Below are 26783 nucleotides of genomic sequence, written 5' to 3'. Positions count from 1 at the left end.
TTAACCTCCAGCCTCTGTCTCTGCTTGCACTCACATCCATGCACACATACACACACACACACACACACATGAACACATGTATATGTCACAAACATGCACATGCATACATATACCCATGTGCATATGAAAGAACATACAAACACATGTACATACAAACACTCATGTGGACAAAAACCATAAATGTATGTATATATATTACATACACATATACATATATCCATATACAGATCCTCATTTATCCACAAAAGAATACATAAACATGTATATGTCAAATACATGTATACACACATGATCACACACACACATATACACACACACACACACACACACACACACAAACGAGAAAAGTTCTAAGGAACAAGCTCTGAGCTGAATTCAGGGCAAAGGAGCCTCCAACTGGGTGATGCTAAGAAATCCTAAAGTTACAGCCTTAAATGAGGAAATGAAAGTAAGCTGTGGGCAGTAGGAAAGGCACACGAAGGACCAAACTTTGAAGTGGAATTCTGCATCTTTCAATTCTAATGAAATAGGTGGAGTATAATCTCTTTAAATAAATTAGGACAATAAATACCTAATGAAAGATGAAGGCATGAGCTGAAGGAGAAAAAGAATCAATGTAAGAGAGCAAGGTCAATGTAAGGAGAGCTCTCCACTGCAAGTTTAGAGTGTTTCATGTTCAATGATACTACAAATGGGAAATTACCAAAGATGGATAACCTGAGTTTAAACTTAAGTTTGTTAGCTTATACATCAAGTAAAAATTAACCTTCTGAAAAATTTATTGAGAATATATTTAAAAGGTATAAAAATCGCTGACAATATGTACCAAGGGAAATAATGACAACAAAACAAAGTATCAGCAATCTATCAAATGGTTTGCCAATCATTGCCCTGGGAACCTCATTCACATGGTTCACAAGAACTATCTTTATCTGTATCTTTGTTTTCTTCCTCGGTATCTCCTTGTAAACTTTTAGATTCCTCTTTAATTACCACGCTGAAAACTAGATGATACAAGATTTGATTTTTAACATGTGAAAATATTTGTCTGATGGATAAAGTTCTATTTCCTCTAATCTTAAACTCTTTTGCTTTTCATTCTAAGCCTTAACAACAAGAATTTATGGTACTGGTTGACAATATCTTTGTGATTTTGATTACATGCCTTTGTTTTAAGTCTCTGGTGCTTAACCATGATGAAACTCTCTCTCCCCCCCTCCATCTATCCGTCTGTCTGTCTTTCCTCTCTCCCCCTCTCCCTTTTCTCTCTTTCTTTTATATTATTTGCATTTACTATACATTAAGTTTTAACTTCGTTGGAGTTTCTCTATGGATAAAAACAGCCTCTGAGAAATCTTCATTGTGCCTATTTATTCAGTGAACACACAGTCTGTGTCAGAACTCACACAGTGCAGAATTTCTGGCTAGTGCATGGTAATGTCTTTGGACATCTACAGAATCATAACTTTTTCTATTCTGTAGTTAATGAAGGTCAAATATTGGGTTTTAAGTAGTCATATTCTCAGGAGCAGGAATTTGTACAATCAATATAGTAAGAATTATAATGACAAAAATTTAAAATGCCTTGACTCCCCACATATTATATGTTAATGAAATAGAAAATCTATAATGTCCTTATTTTATAAAAGCAACATGAAAACCTAATTGATTAGTGTTTCCATCTGTGACCATGATTAAACCTATGAGATGGTCATGCAAGACGGCAAACTGCACATGCTGAAAGAAATAGATGATGTCAGACATCATCACTGAGTTCTGTGTGAGCACCAGAAGATGACTGAGTTGGCAGTAAAAGAAACCAATCAAGCTCTCAGCTGCGTTGGCTGAGACCATTTCCAACTCCCCCACAAAAAGACTAAGCCTTACCCCTGGCTTCAGCTTTCCCAGGGAAGGCTAGAAGAGGAAATGTCAACTCTCTCTAAAGCCAGAGTAGCCAGAATAAGATCACTTACAGACAGAGGAACTCCAGGATCTAAAGCATTTTTCTGTGATCACTTCCTATGATATTGGGGTGCTTTAGTAGGCATCTCAGAGTCTCATGTCATGAGGAAAGATGATGTTTGCTACACAGACAAGACCTAGGATTTCCATCACAATACACTTGAAAGGGTGGTGGGAATCTATGCATGTCCCCTCATTCTCCTCAGAGCTCTTGATCCTCATCTTGGCTTCATGCTATCTGGGACTTCTAGCCAATCACAAGCTTCATAATTAATGGCGTAGGTTTGCTGATGCATTGCTCACTTTCTCCTTGTCGGCACCAACTCCACCTCGTTCACTTTCTCTTTAGAAGGTACTAGCAATCAGCCTTTGACCACACCTTCCTTTCCTTCTGAAAGGATGCTCAAAAAATATGTAAGAGATGTATTCTCTAGCTCCCTTCCAAAACAGTCCCCAACTAAAACAAAGCTTCTTGGTTTCTGACTTGACTTAAGCTACATTGGAAAAAACAGTGATACCTCTTGTTAAGCATCAAGCTAAGCTTGTGAGAGATGGAGCTAAGCATGTTTGCCTTCATGCTCGCGTGTAACAGAGCTTCAGCTACTGGTGAGGTTTAGAGACGTTATTACTATCCCAGTTAGTGTTATACAGGATATAATATGCAAGTGATGCAGGATTGTTCAGTGTTAACTAAGTTAGCCTCTAGTTAAATAACACATTTTGGGTTGTTTTCTTTCTTGGAGTGTAGCATCTCAACCACAGTAATACACTTTGACTTTCATATTCCTTCAGTTGTATTTTCTCTATCCATAAGTCTAATTCCATCTGCATTTTCACTGTAGGGTAATATTTGAATAATCTAGTAGAGAATCACTAGGGTTTTCTTTGGAGGGAGTGGCTAGGGAAGCAGATACATCTGACAAGACTGCACTATCATGCAATTAACCAATGAAATCACAGCTCATTTGCTCATTAGCTGGGTGACCCTGATCCAGTTCTTCTGAGCTTTGATGCCCTCCTCTGTAAAACAGAAGAAACTGTATTTACTCTCATGATCATTTTGAGGATCAGTTAAAATATAGTTGTGGTTATAGCTCAGTGGTAGAGCATGTGCCAAGCATGCATGAGGTCCTACGTTCAGTTCCTTGTCCTCTCAACAGAGTAAATTAGTAGAAGGCAGAATAGACTAAAAGTTGTACTGTTGTTACTTTGGTGCTGGGAAGTTGGCTCATGAGGTACAGTGCTTGCTGTTTTCATGAGAGCCTGAATTTTGGCCCCCAGTTCCCACATAAAAGATAACTTACTCATCTGTAACCCAAGTGCTAGTGGGGTGGAGGAGACATGTCCTAATGAGTGTGTTTTGTTAGCCATTCAACCTAGTCAAAGTGACGATCTGAACTCCAAGATCAATGAGAGACCTTGCCTCAAAATCAGGGTGAAGAGTAATAGAAGAATATACCTGTGGGGCACCTCTGCGCTTCACCAGTACATATTTATGGGTGGACAGACAGACAGACAGAGAGAGAGAGAGAGAGAGAGAGAGAGAGAGTTTTGCTTACTGCTTGGCACACAGACTACTCAATAGTGCTTTTTTAAAAGGTTAATCTTATTATTTGTAATTACATATGTAAATGCATGTGGGTAGGCACACATACATATAGGTGTCCACTGAGACCAAAGACACAAAGACCAAAGGGCCTCCGAACTGGAGTTATAGCAGTTGTGAGCCACCTGACATGGGAATTGAACTTGGGTCTTCTGGAAGAACACTGTGTCATCTTAAACACTGAGGTGTCTCTACAGTATACAATAGCTTTCTTTTCCCCTCCATTTCCTATAAACTCCATGTTAACCCTTTTGTAGCTAGAATATCAGCCCTTAGCTGAGAAAGAACCAGTAAGATAGATACAAAGTGTTCTTAAAGAGGCAATGGTAGAGTTAGAAGCACATATTTGTGCACAGTTCATTTTTAGAAGCAAAGTGAGTCCAGGCTTTTCATGGAGGAATAGATGTGCATTGTGGGACTACTAAAGAAGGAGCAGCCCTGGAAAACAGCTCATGGCAGAGTTGGTGAGAGAGACAACAGCTGAGCTGAGACCTTGAAGGACACATGACTTTTGACCTTCAGAAAAATAGAGCAGAAGGGAACATGAAAAGGGAACAGCCCAGCCTCAGTGACACAGGGGTAGGGCATGGGGAAGGGGTTACTTAGTAACCTCAAAAACAGAGAGAGGGCAGGTGGAGAGAGAGAGAGAGACTACAGGATGGGCTGAGATCAGAGCGAGAAGGATCTTAAAGTCAGTTCTAAGGAGGTTCGCATTTATTATATAGATGGCTTAGAGTCATTCATCATCATTAGGGAAGCAAAAGCCTACTGAACAAGAGTAGAGTATTATATCTACAGAACGTAGCATTCGACAATTGCCCTTTACACTCAATGGTGAGTAATACTCATGCTATCTGAACACACTCAGTCAATTAAGAATACTGACTGCCGGCTGCAAAATGTCCCCATCGTGCCAAAATGTCTGTGGAGTGGGTGGGGAGGGGGAAGAAGGTGTGATAATTAAAAGAATTGTTACTTGCGATGTCACAGGAGCCGATGTGTTAACTCCACATGCTGGGAAGCTAGAATGCTCCCAGCTGCCATGGGGAGGGAGGATTTTGATCCCTGGCACCACTCATTGGGACAAGATGAATCACAAATGTGTTAATAGTGAGGTTCCATGTCATAACGTGCCAGATGGAGGTGGTTACATCTCTGATTGATTGCCTCCTGGCCAAGACAGGGGTTTTCCAGAAGGCGAATATCTCCAAATTGGCATCCAAGCTCTAGGGATCAGCAGGTCTTTATTATGGTCAACAAGGACCTGACATTCTCTACTTTATGAAGTGTGGCTGCCCTCAAGACATGGGCAGCCAGAAGTAGAATTTGGATAGAGAAAGATGTGTTGAAGGTGTGATTGACAACAAAAACAGGTTAGGGCTGGGCAGTGCCTGTGTGGTTAAGCGTGGTTGTGAGCCAATCTGGATGTATTGGAAATGAGAGGATGGGGGTGGGGTGGGAAGATGCAGTACACGTCCATCCTGCTTATGAGCAAAATAAATTAGAGGGAGGGAGGGAGGGAGGGAGGAGGGGAGGAAGAAAAAGAGAGAGAGAGAGAGAGAGAGAGAGAGAGAGAGAGAGAGAGAGAGAGAGAGAGAGAGAGAGAGAGAGAGAGAGNGGGGAGGAAGAAAAAGAGAGAGAGAGAGAGAGAGAGAGAGAGAGAGAGAGAGAGAGAGAGAGAGAGAGAGAGAGAGAGAGATTGAGAGAGATATGCTTCCAAGTCTGGGACCCCAAATCCCCACAGCAGATGAGCATGGATGCCAGGCAGAGACCACAGGGCAGAAACAGAGCAAAGGACAACTAGATGACCTTCCTGTCTGTTCCCTTGAACTCACTCTGACCGTGACCACCCAAGCCCTTTGTTGTTGCTGCTTCCCCCCTCCCCTGCCCACCCTGTGCAAGCTTCCAACTATAAACAGCCAACTACAAGGGCAATAACTGTGGCATCCTACTGGGAAGGAAGGCAGCCTCTCACAGTCTCTCGAGCAGGCGCTGGGTCCTAATACAGGACAGAGAATAAAGCTTCATTACAGAACAATGGAGTTAGCTGCCAGAGCCTACAGATTTGAATAAACAACAAATAAGCAACATCTGCTCCAGCATATGTGTATGGTAAAAAAAAAAAGTCACAAAATAAAAGAATTTGTAAATGCCAAAAGCAACACTAAACTGCCAGGGCTACTGTAGAGTGAATTTTTAATTGCACATGCAAAGAGGCAGGCTGTGGGTATTAGTCTCACATATGTCTTCTTGCTGCCAACCTGGGAGTATAGATGAATTTAATTAAATAAGGATTATCCCTTCTCCCCAGTACAATTACTTATTTATAACAATGATAAAATTGCCTAATAAAATTGTAATATTTTTTAAAACAAGGCTAGAAAATACCCAGCTTTCTGAAAAAGTTGTTCAGGGCTATTTGGGCTTGAGGATGTCTTTAAAATTAAGTCTATGCCTACTGCCAAGGAACGGACAAAAAACAAAAGAAAAAGAAAGAAAGAAACGAAAACCGCCACCACCAAAATGCAGGCAGCCCCTCATCATAAAGCTTGTCACATAGAAACAGACAGAAACCACATTATGGAGAAATATAAAGATGGCACAGGGTGACGTGGGGATTGGCTTCTACGGGGTGTGCAGAAAATTAAGCAATTGGACTAGAATTGAGCCGAGACAACTGAGCCGAGGGACTGGGCCCCGGAGACCTGCTCTCCTCTAGTCTACTGGTCCTAATCTGTCTTCTGAACAGGCAGTTCCTGGAGATCAGTTCCCTTCATTTGGGGAAGATGTACTCTTTCCCTACAAACACAGCGTCTCTCAAATCAACCAAACAGCAAAAAAAGAAGGACATCCTGTTCCTCTTCTCAGGAGCCGTGCAGTCTATGTACAGCTCAAAAATTCCCATGACCAGGGAGGCCATAATTGCTGGCTTGTGTTTAAAACTGCCATGGGCAAAAGGACGCATGTGCAGGATGCCGTGGAAGAAAACTCTACCTTCTGTGACTTGGAATCTCGGCATATTTTTGAGTGACTTTAATAGGTTCCCTGCACAAGGATTTAAGGTGGGTGCTGAGTACCCTATCAAGACCACTCTTTGCGGGCCCGTCCACAAGGCAACAGAAAAAGCACGTGGCTGGCCGACCAGGTTCAGCAGTGCTTGGCTGCGGTTGTGCCACGCCCACCCTGCTTTCTTCCTCTGCCGTGCAGGGAGGTGCTGACTGAAGGCACCTCAGAGAATGCATGCTTAATGCCTGGAAAGGGGCATACAGTCCGTGACTGTGCAAAACGACACACAAGAATTTCCCTAGGGGCTGGAGAGATGGCTCAGTGGCTGGCTGGAGAGATGGCTCAGTGGTTAAGAGCATTGCCTGCTCTTCCAAAGGTTCTGAGTTCAATTCCCAGCAACCACATGGTGGCTCACAACCATCTGGAATGAGGTCTGGTGCCCTCTTCTGGCCTGCAGATATATACACAGACAGAATATTGTATACATAATTAATAAATAAATATTAAAAAAAAAAGAATTTCCCTAGGATGCTCACTAGGGTTCTCACATCAACCCTCAGCTCTTAGTGTTTGTTTTTTTTTTCTGCAAAATTCAGTAATTATCTGTTTTCTGTAGCTATTCACAACTTCTAGAATAGGGTTGGCTTTCTTTTTTTTTGAATATAAGGAGCTTGAGTATCCACGAACTGTGATATCTGCCAGGAAATCCTGGAATATTAATCACACAGATACTGAGGGGTGATTATATGCTGAAGTCCTTGCTGGGAACTAGAAATACCAATATTTTGAGACTATCCATTGTCTCCTGCCTAAAACACATTGTCACAAAATGAGTTCACTAGTAGCGAATTACAGTGGGAACTTCTGGGCTGGGGATGTAGGTCAGTGGTAGAGCCCTTGACTCGTGGGCATGAGGCCCGGGATGCCCTGCAGCACAGGTGAGCAAATGTGGCATTAGGATGCACTCTTCTACCTAAGATGTGGGCTTCCACCTAAGCCCAGATGTGACCTGACCAGAGCGGGAAGCAGTGTGCAGTCAGGCACTGGATTCCACCCTGGAGTGGAGAGGTTTAGGAGAAGAGAGAGAAACAGAAGCAAACAGTTTAAATCTCCCCAGGTGAGACCGACAGCAGCACCATTTGCTCGGAGGGAAGGGAGCAGGAGAAGCAAGAGCCAGTGAGCTGTGTTGGAGATGAGAATGGTGGATTTGATTAGTGCCCCGGCGACTCCGAAACAACACCAGAAGACAGACTGGAGAGGCAGGAATGGAGACAGGAAGACGAACCAAATTGAGTGTTGAGTGGTAACTGAGGAGAAGCCCAACGCAGGGACAAGATAGAAAAGAAACAATTTCAAGCTTCTCTTTCCTAAATCAGAAGCAAAAGCACTACCAGCACTTAATAATTTATTCTTACTAATTACATAAATATAATTAATTTTACACAGCACTTATAGTTCTTCTTTGCTGAATAATTGTTGGCTTTGTTTTGGACTAATTAGAAGGCACAGTCAAGTGAGAGAAGAAAAGCCAGATGCCATTCTGTCATCAAGGATCACCATTAACAGCACTGTAACTGTCTGGCGGGCTGTCTGTCTGTCCATTCATCCATCTGTCGGTCTACCTTTACATATCTATAGATTTGTCTATTTGCTTATCCATCTATCTACCCATCCATCATCTATTCTTATTAGGAGGTAAGGGTTAAATATTTGCTGAAAATTAAATCTCTCCATTACACAGTACAAAAGAAAGAAGGAAGAAGAATGTATACCTGAAACCAATCACCATCAGATAGGTGGCCTGTGGTTAACTGCAGCTTATCTCAAACCAAAGCTTTGTGTCTGTTGAGGCAAGGATAGACGCTGTTTACTTGAGAAAGGCTCTCTATGGAACCCTGGCATAGATCTCAATGAAGATCTCAGACTCACAGAGATTTGCCTGCCTCTCCTTCCCGAGTGCTAAGATTCAAGGCAGTAATACCACACCCAACTATAGAAGTATTGTTATGTGTTTGTGCATTTTAATGTAATCGTGCAGTCTTCTATAGGAACAGACTTTGCAATGATGGCTTAGATTCTCAGCTATGCTTTAAGCAGTGCAATGACAAAGCAAGCCCTTAAGATCTCATTCTCAGTGATAGAATAATCTCTATAGCAATTATCTCTGGTTTTAATTACACTAGTGTTTCTTTATAAATAGATTTTGCCAGTTATATTATTTCCTTTCTTTGTCAGTTTGTTTTTTTCTTCAACTTTATATGTTTTGTCTTCTATTACACATTGTTGTAAAACTTTATATTTTCTTCTTTTAAGAATTTAGTGCATAGAAAAAGACAAGTTCTCCTGAGTAAATTGGGAACATGGGGACCTTGGGAGAGGGTTAAAGGGTAGAGGAGAGGCAGGGAGGGGAGCAGAGAAAAATGTAGAGCTCAACAAAAATCAATAAAAAAATTTAAAAAAGAATTTAGTGCTTGAAAGAACAGCCAGTGCTGGTGCATACCTTTAATCCCAGCACTTGGGAGGCAGAGGCAGGCAGATCTTTGTGAGTTTGAGAGGCCAACCTGGTCTACAGTCTACAGAGAAAGTTTCAGAACAGGTTCCAAAGCTACAGAAAAACCCTGTCTCAAAAAACAAAAACAACAACAAAAAAGAATTTGGTGCTTGAGTTTGAGTTTTACTTAGCAAATGATTTATCTCTGCTTTCTTGATATCTTCTTCTTGCTGGTTTTGTTTTGTTGTTTGTTTTGTTTTTCAGGACAGGGTTTCTCTGTGTATGTAGCTTGGGAGCCTGTCCTGCTACTCACGCTATAGACCAGGCTGGCCTCGAACTCACAGAGGCCTCTGTCTCCCAAATGCTGGGATGAAAGGCGTGTGCCACCACCATATGGGCTATCTATGCTTTCTATATTACCAATTTTGTTTTTGTTATTTTTTTGACATTTGCTTCTTTGTCTCTTTATGTATGATATACTATGGAGTTTGTGTGTGGAAGTCAGAGGACTACTTGGGGGAGCTGACTCTCTCTATCACCTGGGTATGGGGACCAAACTTTGGTCATTGGGCTTGGCAGCAAGCACTTTTACCATATGTAAAGATAAGTGCCACCAGGCCTGCAACTTATCTTTATTAATTTCTAACTTCAGCGATTAATACATAATGGTGAATTCTTTAGGCAAATGTTTAGTCTTGCTGAGTTCTAACTTGATAATGAAACAACTCATATTGTCAATTCACATTAAATTGCTGTTATTTGATATATTTAAAATAATTCTACATTTCAATAAAGTATCTTCATCATTGATATGTTATGAGAATTAGTAATTTTAATTTACATTGCCAGTCATTTTATCTAGGATGGAGGAGCCAGCCATTACATGCTGTTTGTTTTGTTTATATGAGGTTTGGAAGGGTTGCATTCTCTACTGGATTTAATGTCCGTGGAGAAGTGACCTATACTTGTGTTTGTATCTAAGAATCAATGGAATAATCTGTACTTCTAAACTATTAGAAGATTTTTAAAAAGTTCCAAGAAAACTGTAACAGAATGTTCACATAAACGTTTTTATATTAACTGCATAGAATGAATTAATTGTAATATCAGTATCTTGCCTCCCTCCTGATAGTTTGTTTAACCTATAACAGACCAAAAGACTAGAACTACTTTTTTAAAAAATTGATGGTTTATTTTAATTTGATACACGTGTGTGTTTTCCCTGCATGTATGTTTATGTACTTTGTGTGTACAGTGTTCACAAATGCCATGAAAGGATCCCCTGGAAGGAGTTGGGAGCTACCATGTTGGTTCTGAGAATCAAACCTGGGTCCTCTGGAAGAACAACCAGTGCTTTTAACTGCCGAGCCGTCTCTCCACCCCCAAGATTGTTAATGTTTAAATGGAGTTTATAATTTTGAATAACATGAAATGTAATATTTTGTTTTAAATATTTTCTTCTGCTTTGAAATATGCTCCACTCAATTTTAATGTAGTTATTGATTGGTTTCTGTGTTTGTTTCTCTATCATCCCAGCTCCAATTTTCACACCTACAGCTCATGCTAAGTTTGCTGTAATAAAATGGAATTTAAACTAACAATAATTGCATTTTAGTCTTATGGTATATTGTGTGTATGTAGTGTGGTGTGTGTGCTTGTAGTGTGTGTGTGTGTACATGTAGTGGTGTGTGTGTGTGCATGTATTGTGTGTGTGTGTATGTGTGAACATGTGCATATGAGTACATATACATGCATCTACATGGTGCTGTACAGGTAAGGCCAGAAGTGGATTTTGCTTTTTCTCATCACTCTCTGCCTTAATTTTGTGAAACAGAGTCTGTATTCATTGCATTTTGTTAACTTTACATAGACCAAGGCACATCTGGGAAGAAAAAAATATCTCTTTCTTTGAGCACTTGACCCCATCAGACTGGCCTGTAAATGAACTGTTGAAGGCATTTTCTTGATTGATAATTGATGTAGGATAACACAGCTTCCTGAGGGTGATGCCACCTCTGAGCAGGTGGTCCTGGTTGTATAAGAAAACAGGCTGAGCAAGTCATGAGCATCAAGCCAATAAGTAGCATTCGTCGATGGTGTCTGCTTCAGTTCCTGCCCTGAGTTCCTGTCTTGGTTTCCAATGATGAGCTATAATGTGTAAGCCAAATCAACCCTTCCCTCTCCAAGTTGCTTTTGATCATGTTCTTCATCATAGAAATAGAAAGCCAAAGTAAAGCAGAGTTGTTACAGAATATTAGTTAGAGGTGTATTGCATTCTTTTGTGCTGCGGAATGTTTGCTTAATGACGCAAAGATGTGCTTCATTCTTTAAGTTACATTTGTTTAACTCTGTGAAGCTGTGTTAGTTTGCCTGCCTAAAACATTTGATTGGTCTAATAAAGAGCTGAATGGTCAATAGCTAGGCAGGAGAGGGAGTAGCAGGGCTGCCAGAAAAGAAGACAGAGGAGAAAAAAATAGGAGACAAGTATACCAGGGGCCAGCCACACAGCCACATAGCCAGTCACAGAGTAAGAAGGAAAGAAAGGATATAGAATAATAAAAGGTAAAAGCCCAGAGGCAAATGGTATATGGGATAATTTAAGTTAAGAAAACCTGGCTAGAAACTAGCCAAGCTAAGACCAAGCATTCATGAGTAAAAATAAGTCTGTATGTATTTATTTGGGACCTGGGAGGCAGGCCCCCAGAGGGAAAACAAAAGCAAAACAGCCCCACAGAGTCTCTTCCAGAATCCGAGTTCACACGTTCTGCTAGGCTTGCTGACCAGGGTAGAATCCACCATCTCTTGCTCCCAGCCCACTATGCCCAAGCTTTGTGTGTCAGTGTGGGTTCTGAACTCAAGTCCTCAGGCGTGTACGGCAAGCGTTTATAACGGAGCCGCCTCCCAGTCTCTCCCTAGTCGTTCCACAGCGCTTCGCTTCCAGACTGAAACTGGAACTGCACATCTTGCTGCTCTTCTATTTAGGTCTATTTCTTCCATACCCTATCTTAACTGTTCTAGAATCCTCTTAGTAACTTTTAATGAGAGGAACAATAAAAAGAGCAGNTAAATAAACTTATTTACTCCTTCAGAGCACTTTGAGCTGGAACGCGTTGCCAGTGCTCTCAAAGTTTCTGTCTAGACAGAGACACAGAAGCATAAACGTTGGGGAAATCATTTCCAAGATGCTGCTGCTAGGGTGTGGTACTGGGTTTTGCTTCCTGGGTTTCCTGGGTTCACCTTTCCAAGTATGTCTGTAGTTCTTTGTTTTTGAGGAGGGGGTTGATGCTTGCTGAGGTTTTGGAAGTGATGTTAGGTGACCTTTTCATATCGAAAAACCATGTCTGTGTGTAAAATCATCGGCTCACACTTTTCAGTTCTAAATAATAGAGAAATAATAGTTGTGGGGTTTTTTTATTTTTCAATTTGCCATTTAGTGTTACTAATGAAATATTTGATTTCTTTGTGTATTTCTGTCTGAAAATTTGTGAATTACCTTTGTCTTGCCAAATCCTTTATCTTCATACAATTCACTTTGCTATTACATATTCTAATTTTGCTGATATGCTTGGGCCTGGTAAACTATTCTACTTCAATACCTACTAATTTTGCCCAAAGTATGATAGATATATACATAAAAAAAATCAAAGCCTACTAAAAGCCAGTGGTCTGTGCTTTCCACTTAGGTTTGGTGATTAGAGATGAGAGGATGAGGAGAGCAGAAGCTTGGAGTACTTGTCTCCCCTGTCCTCGTGCTGGGTGACTGCCACTTAGCTTCCTCCTGTAGCCACAGACAGGTACAGCTGGGAGTAAAATATGTACTCATGGTTCCAGGTACAAGTTCCTTCCCGACTGCCCATCCTGACTCGGCAGGGTCAGCATGATGCTTCTAATCTAGAATTCGCATCGATATATTGGTTTCTATCAAAGTGGCCAATAGTTATGCGAAAACTACTCCTCAGTTCCCCAATTTGAATACGCCATCTGGTTTTTGTTTGTTTGTTTGTTCCACTTTGCTTTGAAATAAAGTCTTTCTTCCACTTTGTCTTTCAACTTTCCAAATCAAAATGTTCATTTCAGCCATTATTTCAATTTGTTATCATCCCAGATTTGTCTCCCTGGACGTCTATTAGCCAGTGCTCAAAGCATAAAACCAATAGCCAGTGTTTATCTGACTGTGTAAACACCACACACTGCAGTGATAATAGCATAGTGGATGACATTACATTTTATCTATGCCAGTTGTCACCAAATATCAGAGACCATCGATTTGAAACCACTGAGAAAGAAATAAAAAGCCCCTGTCAAACTGAGGTCAGTCATCAACTATAAGATATCCCTTAATTGCAGAGATGAAATCTGGGAAAATATGGTCAAATTCAGCAATCAGCCCTTCTGCTCAATTGATTTCTCTACCTGGAGCCACATTTTTTTTCTCCACTCTGTTGGTGTTCCTCCATGGGAGCCATCTCCTAACCATAGTCAGATAGGCAGCACTCAGGCTCCTGGGGCTCACCGGCAGCATTTCCCCACCCACTGCCCTTGCTTTCTCTCCTTCTTTCTGCAACTTCTTCCTTGTTTATAACCATGGTGAGCTGGAAGGCTCAGGAGGGGGAACTGGTTCCTACAATTTCTTTAGGAAAGCTGTAGGTAGCATCCTGCCTATCATGTATCTCTCTGTATTCCTGTCTGTCTATCTATCACATATCTATCCATCTACTTATCTGTTACTAATGGCTTTGGATCTGATATAATTTTTCAGAATCCTAGCTGTTATTCTTTCGGTCCCTGCCCTAGCCACGCCCACTCCCATAACCTCTGACCTGCCCGTTGCCATCTTGGGACCCTTCCTCTCTTTCTGCTTCCTTGGCGTGCGCACACATTTTCTCTGTCTCTCTCTCTTCTTTTATCTCTCCTCTCTCCTTTTATCTCTTTTCTCTGTCTTTCTTTCTCCCTCTTCCTTAATAAATACTTATGGCTATTTCCTGTGTTTACGTGTCTGTTACCTGCCGCCACCGTGGGCCAAGGAAGTGTGCCCTCCTGTAGCCACTTTCTCATGGCGGGCTCCGCCAGCCCACCTGCGAGAATCGTTTTTTAAGAATAACACTAGCCAAAGCAGAAATAGGAAGATTCTAACTCTAACTACCTGTTAAATCCACTTAGCATTTCCTAGCTCCATCTAACTGGTGTTTTCTTTATTAAATAATTTCTTTGTCCTTAATCATAAATTTAGATAATTTTTCTACCATCTTCTATTTTTCTTTAATTTTCTGAGTTATTCACTCTGTGATTAAGTGCTTTCATTGTGTATTTTTAAAAGTATATTTTATTTTCTTACTACTAGTATTTTTCTGTACTTCTATTTTTATGGTTTTATGACTTTAATTTTTCACAATTCATCCAAATTTGCTATTCTGCCATTTTATATATTCATACGAGTCCACTTACTGACTTTCATATCCTATTTGACATAAATTATATATATATATATGTATGAATATACATATACATATCGTTCGCCTCAGCAGAGGCATGCTATCCATCTTTGAAGTACTTCCTTGAGCAGTGCTGACAGAATGCATGCCTCTGGTGAGGTGTTTTAGTTAGTGTGGTTTGCAGACGTCTTTATTATCATCTTCCATGGCGCTACTCTACAAGTAGATTCTGACTTATGAGTATTGTCTGGTGACCTCCATAATTTCTGATGAAACATCCCTTGTCTTTGTTTCCCTATTTTTTTCTGTGTCTCTTTGAACATGTGTGTGTAAATATGTGTTATACATCCCTATTTCTTCATATGTTTAATGAATTTTACTGTGACTAGACACTGAGAATGGTTACTGTCTTAGGATGCAAGAAACTTTATGGAAAATTCACCTATTGCCCCAAATGGAATTCTGTTTTTTAAAACTTCTTTCAATCTTTGCTATTTCTTGGTCTTTATAATGTATATTTAGTTCAAATACTGAACAGTGCAATGTGCAGATTTCATACCTAGAATTTGGTGATTTCCTAATCTGGCCATGTCCTTTCTGGGGCTTCTTTTCTCTTCTGAATCCTTCTGTCTTTCCCCCACTCTGTGTCTTCTGATTTTTTTTTTTTTTTTTTTTTTTTGGCTTACAGCACAACTTTTTGGTTGAGTTTTGGAAGGGCGCCAAGTGACGTCACCTCAGACAGGAGAAGGATTGTGCTTCCTTGAAGAACCTGCCCAACTTCCATTCTTCTCTCTCAAGCACCAAAACCCTCAACTCTTTGCCTGCCCACATTCCATTTCAGGGACTTTAGGCAGAACTTTTAGAAACACGTTGGAAATTGCAGTTATTCATGGGAAAGCAGCCTATCATCAGAAGTAGAATCAGACCTTGCATGCTAGGTCGGAATAGAATTTCACCCCAGGAGGACTGTTTTCCCAGGGCCTGGATTTCCCTCGCACATTTCCCACAAATCACCTCCTGTCGTTTTTGCATGTTTCCTTGTAGTCAGTCTTTTAGTGGCAGATATTTCTTCTAAATAACAAGGTTTTGAAGACCAAATCCTGTGGTGTTTTTCCATGTTTGTTTATCTTCTAAAGTGCCAGGAAATGTGTGTCCTGATCAGTCTAAGAGTTCTATGTCATGGACATATTATACTGTTTTAGTAAGCCATTTTCTTTAAGTCCCTTGATACATTCTTCATTTAGAATCATCCACAGAACTCCTCTCACATTCTTTCTCTCCTGAAATAACTTGAATAACCCCCATGGCTTCTAAACTATAGAAATGGACATTCCCCATTTGAAAAAGTAGGCATATGTTTTTCCTCCTTATATTACTTTGTCATTCCACTGATAGCTTTTGAGAGGTTAAGCAAAGATATAGTGTTTACAGCTTTGCTCTCCCTCACCTCTAAGAAGTCACCTTGCTCAAATTCATGCACAAAAATAGTTCGACTTCCTGCTAATATTCAGAATTTTGTCATTGTATAGAAGCAACAGAACATTAATGGTTTATGAGATTATCAATTATTTATGTGTAATTATAACCTTAAACAATTGCTTTCCATTGTTTTGAAGGCCGGCTTGCTTGGCAATATGGTTGTCACCTGATTCTGGGCTAGAGTCAGCTCAAAAGTTGCCTAGGCCAGGCATTCAAGGTAATTCATTCATATGGAAGTTCACTCAGGGCCATCTATCAGGATGCCCAAATGAGGCATCTCTATGCAGCACGAGGCTGGGTTCTCAGAAGTGCTCCAAGAGCAGACATCCCAACATCCAGCAAGCACCCAAGGAATTAAGAATCAGCAACAAGTGTCTTAAAACTATACAGCCATGGTCTACTGGCCATGAAAAAAACTCTCATACTAATTTAGATGAAGTAATTTTGGGAATTTTGCATTTAAAAATTGCATGAATATATGTACATATATTTCAAAGTGATAAAGGATAATCTTCTTGCTTCATTAACCCAATTAATTTTACTCTTTGATTTCAGTACTATTTTTATTCAGTTGTTTTAAGACAGGGTATCTCGGACTAGTCTCAAGTTTATCATCCTCCTGCCTCAGCCTCCAGTGTGCTGGGATTACAGATATGTGCTACCCCACAGTTTGGCACCAACACTATTTTTGAAGAAAAAAAAGATATAAAAAAAAGGGAAAATCCAGCCTGTCCAGATTTTTCTTATTAGGCAAACTATCACTTCTTTTTTCAGTCTCTCATTTTGTCCGACTTCCCACATAATCTTTTCGGAATAATTGGGATGGCTTATGTGATAACAGTAGACCTTCTAATTGAATGTCAAGGAAGGCAGTTCCTATTGACAAGGGGACCTCCAGCTTCATTGAGAAGCATTCAATTAGATGGAAAACAGATGCTTATTTTTGTCTTCTAAACCTCAATGCAGGTTACGTGGTAATTACTTGAAGAGCAGGATAACAATTTATGTAATCAGCAGGACCCTATAATTACTAATGCATAATTTCTAAACAGCATTTAGCAAAATGAGACCCATACATACACTTTGTAATGGAAAAGATGTGTTTGACACCACACTAAATTAAATTTAAAATTTGCATATTTCCTTCCAGGAAACACACTGGCTTCATCTGTTCTATTTTGCTTGACTAATCTCTGCCTGCTTCCAGCTCCACTGAAGGATCATGGCAGCTGTGAGAGCTGGGACTAGGGGGATGAGAAGCAGGGACAAAGCAGGGCTTACTTTCTAGTCTAGAATGTGGAGCATCATCCCAAAAAGAGACGGGGAAGGCTGCATGCTGGCAATTTCTATCCCCTGAGAGTTTGACAAGGGGTCATACAAAATTTAGAGTGCAAGAGTTGGTAGGAGATTTAAAAAATTATTTGCACTTACTTTTTTTTAATTGTTTATGGAAAACCTGAAGCCTGCATAATGGCATGACTTGTGCAGTATCTCAGACTGGGCAGAAGGAGGAAGAAATCGCCCACTCAGTCTCTGATGTTAAACCCATTCTACTACACACAGCTCAGGTAGATACTGCTTGACAAGCCACGCATGATAGCCACAGGGATAGCGAATATTTCCTGAGAAGTATTTTAAAATTTACAACTCAGATAGTACAGAAATGTATAGGACTCTCATGGAGATAATGAATCTCCATGTATTTTAACTGTTCTAAAGTACTGGCCGTTTCATTCCCTCTCAACGGTCATTGATTAAAATCATTCATATCCCTTATTAAATACTTACCTGCAATTCCTGAAATCAGGTTAAGAGGGTTGCCAGTGTCTTCGTCAAAGCTTTGGACCTAAGATGTCAAAATACATTGATTTTACTAGCAATATTTTCATAACAAATTCAGTTTATTTAATCAATAAAAAATGGTTACCTACAGATAACCACATAGAGGGACAAGCATGAGTGCCAAACTCCTAGGTGTTAGACTTCTGGGAGGACTTGGCATGAGATAGCCATAAGAAAGACTCAAAGAATCAAAAGAGCTCAGGGGAGGGGAGGATCATGCCTGGTGGGAGGGGCAAGGCTTCTTTATGGAATTCGTGTATTAGAAATTTCTGTTGAGACTGAAGATTATTAAATGTGTGGGAGAGAGCTAGCTAATTATGGCTTGATATGCTTATGCACAGTAATTCAGATAATCAAGCAGCTACATAGCCCTTACACACACACACACACACACACACACACACAATTTATTTCTAAATTAAGAGAGCAGAACTTATTTTTTGAAATATTTGGCAAGTTAATGGATAACAGTCTAAAAATGATAATAAAGCTATCGGTAAAATATAGCAGAAACTATTACCTTTAAATAGTAACATAACTCATTGTACAAATGTGTCACCCAGAGAATTCTTTGAAAGGTGAAAACAGTTAATGACAACATTTTGGAGTGTTTCTTTGTAGGATTTATGTTTTGCAAGCTTTTTCTGGATATAGCTATGAAGTCAAAAGTTTTCATTCGAGAATTTGGATGAGTGGTATCTTATGCTAAGAATTGATTAGACGAACTTACCAGGAATTTGGTATCTTATACTCAGAATTGATTAGACAAACTTACCAGCATTTCTTCTACTGGTTTTGGTAGCTCAAAGCAATGTGCATCACCACATCTTTAAATGTAATGAGAAAGTTCTCTTCCCACATCATTAGCATGAAGAAAAATCCGCTTAGTACAATGCAGAACACATTTTTTTTTCAATTAGAAAACAATAATGGAAAAAAGGGTGCTTTAAAAATAAATTTAATTTAAAACAAATGCCAAGTATATCCCTGAGCTTTCTACCAGATACTAAGATATTAGTTTTAAAAATCAATAGAAATTGGATAAAGAAGCAGTCTTCACTGAACGAAGATGCCAAATGACAAAAATACCTTTGGCCTCGCATGTGTTTTCTGTAATACAGGGTTCATTCATGAAAAGAAGGAAGGGTGCAGACCATTGATCGTGACCATAAAGGCACATATGTCATATAACATACCTGCATGGGTTTCACAAGTATTAAGTACATTTAATATTCTTGATAACTTTAGAGGGAATTTTTCTTAGTAGAATTAAACATAGACTGTGTTTCTCTTTGCATTAGAAATCTATTTATAACTTTTGTTGGAATTATAATTTGGAGATTCAAGCCAAATATGGCCAAAAGCAACATTCAACAGACCTGGCTATAAGGGAAATTTGGCCAACCATAGTTAAAATTCTGCTGGCCAATTATTTATGCATCATGACTATCATTTAAATGCACCAGAAATCTGTCAATTTCACCCATATTTTTATTTCTTATAATTAAATTTTTAGATTTGCCATTCAAAAATAGATATTAAATCCAACATTGGTTCCTATTTAGTATGCTGAATCCCTAGGTTCTTTCTTTACTCTTTCTTAAGGCACTGAGTGAAATAAGTATTTTTTCCAGTACTAATATAATATTTACAAAACCCTTTTTTGTTTTGTTTTAAGGGGGTGAGTTTCTTTTCTATTGTTTTACGGTTACTTCTGCTTTATGTATATAGGAAGTATTGCACACATACAAGAAAATGTTGAAGTTGGTCATGAAAGTCTACATAATATTCTAGTTTCCTTTTTTGCATCCATTGTGTGTGTGTGTGTGTGTGTGTGTGTGTGTGTGTGTGTGTGTGTGTGAACATTTATGGGGGACAAACTTCAGGAGTCAGTTCTCTCCTTCCACCAATATTCTAGTTTTCTATGGAAACCATTTTGGACTAATTTAGAGTACTTTAATTATATTTAACTTTGGAAATACTTAACAAAACTATTATTTTAGTGTTCAAATAATCCTTTGCCTTATAATATTAAATTAAATTTAAAATAATGCATAAAATTGCCAAACTAGAAGAAAAAAGATCTTTGCTAAAGTGTTATAAATTGGCAAAAAATGATGTGGTATGAAAAGTGGTGTTTTAATCTTATAAATAAATTCCTGTAAGGATTTCTATGAGGTGTGTGTATTCATGCACACATAAATATGTACTTATGTAGATACTAGGCTCTTTGGTATATATGATGAAACATTCACATCTTTTGGGGGCAGAGGGTTACTGTAGGTATTCTCCCTTGAGTAAAACCCAGTTTTTTTTTCAAGGCATTGTTAAGCTTTACTCCCACTAAGTTTGCTGTTTGTGGCTTCTTAGATTTCACAAAATGCATTTGTAGAATGATATAAGGGCCCATCTGCAGACTGCCCCTGTTTCTCCCTGGCACTGCTTTGTGTGCCTGTCCCTGTTACCTCTCCTTTCAAAGAAGATTCTGTTACAACATCTATGCTGGTAGCTGTGCCTGGCACATGATGACTCTGATGGCTCAGCAGAGAGACATCTTCCATCTCGTGATTTATAAATTAAATCAATTCCCCCAGTCTACTTGGAGCAATTCAGATATACAGGGGGTTGCAAAGCATCCTTCCTTATTCCTCTCTAACTATATCAACAGTTATCAATACGCTCATGGCCCATCCTAGTTTCCATTATGAATACAGAGGTAAGAGGAAATACACACACACACACACACATTTATCAACTAAATACAATAGAAGATATAAGAAAAAAGTGCAGACTACTGTGAGTGAGAAAAAGTAAGAAAGAGCAAGTAGAGATTTCAGGTGAATCAGGGTCTCAATATGTGAACCCTAAAGCAAGTCAACAAAGGAAACTAAACCCCCAGTTTCAAGGCCTACCCTGAGCTCTTAGTGCTTTACTAAGATTGGTGCATGACACATTTTGTCAAGTATGTACTGACTCTTCCTTTGGTCTTTAGAGTGCCAAGAATTCAGCAAGGCAGAGGCAACTGACATGTGCACCCCTTTCACAGGGATTCATCCTGGGGCTCTGAGAACACAGGGAAAATTGTTGGGACAACTGCAGTGGTTAAGAGCATTGCCTGCTCTTCCAAAGGTCCTGAGTTTGGCTTAACCCTATAAACTGCCACTGAGAGGGAGTAACTGAACTGACCCCTTAAAGAAGGTGAACTTAAAAAAAAGATAGAAAGTAGATTAAAAATCACACCGAGATACTTAATAAAAAATAGAGTGAGAGTAAAGGAAGAAATAACTCTTAGATACAGAATAGAAAAAAATAGACATGGTGATTGAGAATGACCTCATAGGCTCCTTTGTTTGAACATTTGGTCCCCAGTTGTTGAAACTGTTTGGGAAGGATTAAGAGTCGCAGCTGTGTTGGAGGAGGGATGTCTGTGCAGACAGGTTTTGAAGTTTCAAAAGTCTATGCCATTCCCAGTTAGCGCTCTCTGTATAGAACTGTGGATCAGGGAGACTTAGATGCCCACCTGCCCACTGGCATGCTCCATTCAATGATCATGGGCTTGCCCTCTGAAATATAAGCCTCTAAGTAAGTTGTTCTCCCTAGAAGTTGCCTTGGTCATGGTATCTTACCGCAGCAATAAAAAAGTAACTAAGACAATAGAAGGTTGGTTTTGTACCAGTTTAATGCTGCCTGGAGCAATTACAGTAACTATAAGTGTCTCAGTATAAACTAAATTTTAAACTGTAAGATAACATAGCAAAAGACTGAGATGTCAAGTGAATCAATGGAAGTAAGAAGGCAAAAAGGTTTGGTGGGCTAGGCCATTTCCAACCGGAAATCGAGCAAGCAGATGCAACACTCACCTCCTCCATTTCAAAGGAGTCCACTCCTTTACTCACGATGTGAGACAAATTCTTGAGCTTGTCCATGGGAATCCATTTCTCCTTCCAAATTTTCCTTCTGACTGACCCCTCAGGCACTCTGGTATGAGGAGACTGTTTTGCCAACTGCTTGTTCAGAAGAGCATGTGGAGGGAGACAAGGTGACAAGTCATTGCAGACTTGGGCAGAACCATGTTCTGTTGAAAAAGGCACTTGACCTCCATCATGGCTAGTGGAAGCCACTTGTAGCCCCAGCCTAGACTCCCATGGCTTTGTGGGAAGACTAGAAATCCCGTCTTCAGTCTTGAATGATTCTGACAGTGCTGGCTTAACATCTCTCCTGATGGTCTGTCTTGAAGTTCTCTTTAAAAGTTGACTCATTCTTCTCCGATGCTCTTTAGCTCCAGTCGATGTGGGGTTTTGTACACCCTCTCTTCCAACTTTCTCTTCATCTTGGCTCTGGGTGGTGTTAACATCATTCAGCAAAGATGAGAAAGCATTGGTCACATGATCCAGGATTTCCAACTGTCGGAACCTGCCTGAAGGACACAGGAACATAGAAATTTTAGGATGGTTTTTTCTCTATGATACTACTATAAAGCAGTAAATTATATAATAAGGACTAAACAATGGGGCTAGTGAGAGGGCTCAGCGGGTAAAGTCATGTGCAGCCAGTCCCAAAGATTTTAGTTTGATCCCTGGAATCCATATGGTAAAGGAGAAGCCCAACTTCTACAAGCTGTCCTCTGGCCTCCACATGTGTGTTGTGGTATTCAGGCATGTACACAGGTATATACACAATAAGTGAATTAAAATGAAAGAAGAAAGATGAACTTAATGAATGGATAATGTGATTCACCAAGAAAACTAAGACTTCAAGCTGTTAAAACTCTGTTTCTCCCAGCAATGCCACACTCTCTGAAGATGAGAGCCCTGTCTAATGAGAAGTCACTGCTTCACAAGGAAGGCTGATACCTTTTCCATTTAGTTACTTGGATGTGCATAACTTGTGGGTTCATATATAGCCATGGTTTTTATATGTTAATTCACAAAAAACCTAGAGATATGTAACTCTATATGTTTATGTGTGGAAATAAATGTCAAAAGATAAGCTCAAGTCTGAGGATGTAGCTAAGTGGGAAAGTGCTTTCCTAATGGACCAAGTCCCAGTGTCCATCTGTACTGCTGCAGAAGATAAAACACATCCTAAAGCTAACCCAGGATTCCAGCATGAAGTTGTCCAAGTATGCTTCCCACAGCTTCATACACTAGCTGTCTCACCATCTTGTCCATCATCTCCATCACCCACATATGGGATAGCATATGGAATCAGAAGGCTTGGTTCTAAAAGCATCTATCACTGAAAGTCTAACCCCACTGTGCATGAGTTAGTACACACGCAGTGGCAGTGCTTAGCTCTGTGCCAAACATAGTAAATGTTCAAGATTTTATTTTCTAATTCAGATGACTATAGCTATCTATACATGTAGCTGTGCTATACAGCAAAACAGTTACATGAATAGGCAATATAGGTCTGTGTTGTTGTCCATGGCTCCTGATATTATCAAAGACAATGCCAATCCCAGAAGTCTGGGTTGTCACCTGTATCTATGTTGGTGTCCAAGGGCCTCACTGCCATAGGGGGTCATGACAATCTGAGTGACCTGTATAACCACACAGGGCTGGGACTGGGCTGCTCCCGTCTGCCATGTCTGGGTCCACTGTCCAACAGCAGCCAGGGTCTGCACTGATGTCCATGGCTTATGTTATCACAGGGGTCATAAGAATCACGGATGCTGAAATCTGAGGCTGTGCTGAGACAGTCCTGTCCCTCACTGGCCCAGGATAGCTGACCCTGGCTGGACTCTGCATCAGCAGAGCTGGTGATGCTGCCCCATGAGAGAATTGACCCCAGCACCCTGGAGAGAGAGTCCCATCCCTCACCACAGGTGTAGGAGAGCTGGCCCTGGGGCTAGAAAAAGTAACTCTGCCCCTTGCCTGTGGAGGCTCCCAGTGATCCAGTCCCACATCCTTGGGGTACCCTGATAGCTACCCCATCTATGACCTGCTGGAGTGCACCAAGGGACAAGACCTGTTGATTGATAACCTCAGGATCTCCACAACTCAGGGAACAACAGGATATCTAAGAGGAGTTTCAATGAGAACCCAGTGATACATCACTCAGTGGTGATGGTGTATCAGAAACTGGAGGCCTTGGACTAATCAATGGCTCATCACAATAAACATACTGAGTGACACACTCACACCTCCTGATGCCACTAGGATAAATGAAGAGGTGTTGGAAATATGGAGGATCATGGCGGTTTTTTTTCTGTTAGTTTGTTTTGTTTTAAATTAATTTTGGGGGAGCACATACAGAAGGGGTGAGGAGTGAATATGGAGGGAATGGGAGGTGAGCAGGATTGGGGAACATGATGTGAAATTTAAAAAGAGTCGATAAGGAATTATGTTTAAAATTTTAAAAGGCTATTTAAAAGGACTATGCAGTTTTAAATCTTTCAAGAAACAAATAGTAATTGGCATTCATACTTAAGATGTTCCCAATTTGTTAGTCTTTTTTCATAATATGGCTGCAATATTTTAATAATCCAGCAATATATGAAACTGTTAGCTAAATTAGCATTAGAGAGGGACTCAAGAAGTATGAGACAATTTAGGCATATGATGTCAGTTTGTAAACCAGAGTAAATTATTTTTATTTTGGTGTATTGATATAGTAAAACCATGGTGAGGAAAAAGCAAGGATTTTATTTTGTAGTACAGCTTTATCAAAACCCTGATGATAACTTAAAGATTACATGACTCAACGATGGTAAACACCCACATAGCTGAGCAAAGATGCTCCTTTAGTCATATTTTCTTACTTCTATGACCAAATACTCGAGAGAAAAGCTTGAAGGAGAAAGAGGAGAGGTGTTTAATTTTTATTCAAGTTTCAGAGAATTCAATAGATCATAGTGAGGATGGTTTGGCAGACTATGACAGCCTAGCTTGTCACAGGCAATAAAGGCAAGAGAGGGAATATGCATACCTGAATTAGTGGGATTTCTTTTTTCCTTATTTTTAAAATTAATTTACCTCTTTCACTTTTCCATCAATAGTACATTTAATGTATTTGACATACTTTCTCCCCCTGTATTCTGGTTATTCCCTTCTCCCCTCTTTTACCTTTTTCTCATTCCTGTCACCTATCCCTTGGCCCACCTCTACCTGTCCCTTTCCCGGATTCATCACTGTTGTTTTGCTTAGATTAACTAGGACTATCTATGTGAGCATTGGAATGCAACCTGCAGGAGTCGCAGTGGGTATTCACCTGAAGGTAATTACTTCCTCTCTTCCTGAATTTATCAGTAGCAAATAGTTAGCAGTGAAGACTGAGGTCCTTTGAGTCTCTCTTCCATCTATAGCTGAGTGTTGGTGGGTCATTTCTCATGCAGACCAGGGCAAGCATCTTTACCAGTTATGGGTTCAAAGTTATAATGACTCTGCATTGTTCAAAACTAGGCATTTTGCAGGCTCTCACCCAATTTTTCTGCTCTTAAAATATTTCCATACTCTCTTTGGTAATATTCTAAGAACTTTAAAGAGGAAGTTAGAAGTGTTTTATTCAGAGTTAATCACTTATTTTCAGCACTTTGTGCAGCTAAGAGTCTTTCTGTATTCACTAACATTCTCCGGAAAGCAAGGTTTCTCTAAGAATGAGACTAATATTTATCTTTGAACATAAATATAAATATTTGGAAGTTACTTTGCTGTCTGTATTCTATTCAAGTACCAAGACTGTGGGATGGTGCTACTCACATTCAACAGAGTCTCTCCACTGCTTTTATAGTTGATCCTCTCTGGAAACATTACCCAGAAGTGTGCTTTACTGAGTTCTTGTTTCTCAGTAAAGTCAAATTAGCCATCACAAGTCCATCCCTTGTAAACTTGCTACCCAAAATACCTCCCATTAAATTAAAGCATCCCACTTCTGGCCTTTGAAAGACTCATAGAAGACAAATGTAAAAATGCATCAATTCGTCTCCAAGAGTTTCTATACTCTTAACCAATAAGACACGTTCAAAGTCTCCTCTGAAGAGTGAGAATATGTAAAATCAAAAGTAGGCTATATACTTCTGAAACATGATGGACTACAATAAATATTGCCCCTTTAAATGGCGAGATGGAATCATACAAGAAAGGTATGATATCAAAACAAGTTTGAAACCCAACAAGACAAACATTAAATCTGTGATTCCACGGCCACCATCCAGGGCACAGATAAGCATTCTGAAAACTCTGCTGAACTAGTAAAGCCTGACTGCTATGGCCTTATTATTTCCAGCCTATGTGGCTCCCCTCTTCGTCTTGCCCTGTCCACTGACTGTGGTTTTCAATGGTAGATGTTCCATATTGCTGCAATCTCTAACTTCTGGGCTTTTCTTTTGCATCTTTGGCTTCCCTCTCATAGCTACATACATACATTGTCCTCCCAGAAACTACATGTAGAAAACATAGCTGCAAATTGCCTGACATTCCAGTCTTTACTTTGGAATATGAATGAAGGCATCATAACCCTTTGGTTTAAATATGCTGCATACTTATAAACCAGAATCATAGGCTGGGTTGGTGCTGTGCATCTTTAATTACATACATAATTGATTTTTATGATTGCTTTCTATCCATCTCATAACAAGTTTTATGCTTAAACTAAGACAAAACCTACCAATTTAATCAGTTCAGTCACATCAGAGAACAGCAGTCTGGAGCAGGTATGAGTATTCTGTGTTGGCTTGGGGGTGGGTTAAATAGCTGATCCTTATCCTGGGTTTGAATCTTCTGCATTAACTTTGAATGAGGCATTCGTCAATTCTGCCTTGAGCAGTCAACTAACTTAGTTCTTTCTTATTTTACATTTGGCTTTCTTGGCTTTATTGAAGTTAGTGTACTTTAGTTGTGTAGAAGACAGTGAGGCACCCATGCCAGGACCAAAGGCCCACACTTGATCCTCTATAACCAATGTTTCAGTTTCATTTGTGAAATTCTTACCTCATAGATTAGCTGAAACACTACATAAATACTAT

At 39.8% G+C, this 26783-nt stretch overlaps 1 protein-coding gene across 1 annotated transcript in view; it reads right to left on the bottom strand.

Annotated features, from left to right (window-relative positions):
• Positions 1–26783, bottom strand: part of Itprid1 (ITPR interacting domain containing 1) — a 106063-nt gene that overhangs the window by 56640 nt on the left and 22640 nt on the right. Inside the window, exons 7-8 of the mRNA XM_050155514.1 lie at positions 21679–22235; positions 17765–17822 (exon numbers count right to left, since the gene is read on the bottom strand). Of these exons, the coding sequence (XP_050011471.1) occupies positions 17765–17822; positions 21679–22235 (615 nt within the window). The remainder of the gene's footprint in view (positions 1–17764; positions 17823–21678; positions 22236–26783) is intronic.

The sequence above is a fragment of the Alexandromys fortis genome, unplaced genomic scaffold (genome assembly GCF_014885135.2).
Source record: "Alexandromys fortis isolate MF-2015 unplaced genomic scaffold, M_Fortis_MF-2015_v1.1 scaffold_93, whole genome shotgun sequence".
Lineage (NCBI taxonomy): Eukaryota > Metazoa > Chordata > Mammalia > Rodentia > Cricetidae > Alexandromys > Alexandromys fortis.
The sequence above is the reverse complement of the archived record's forward strand: the minus strand, read 5'-3'. Positions and strand labels throughout refer to the sequence as shown.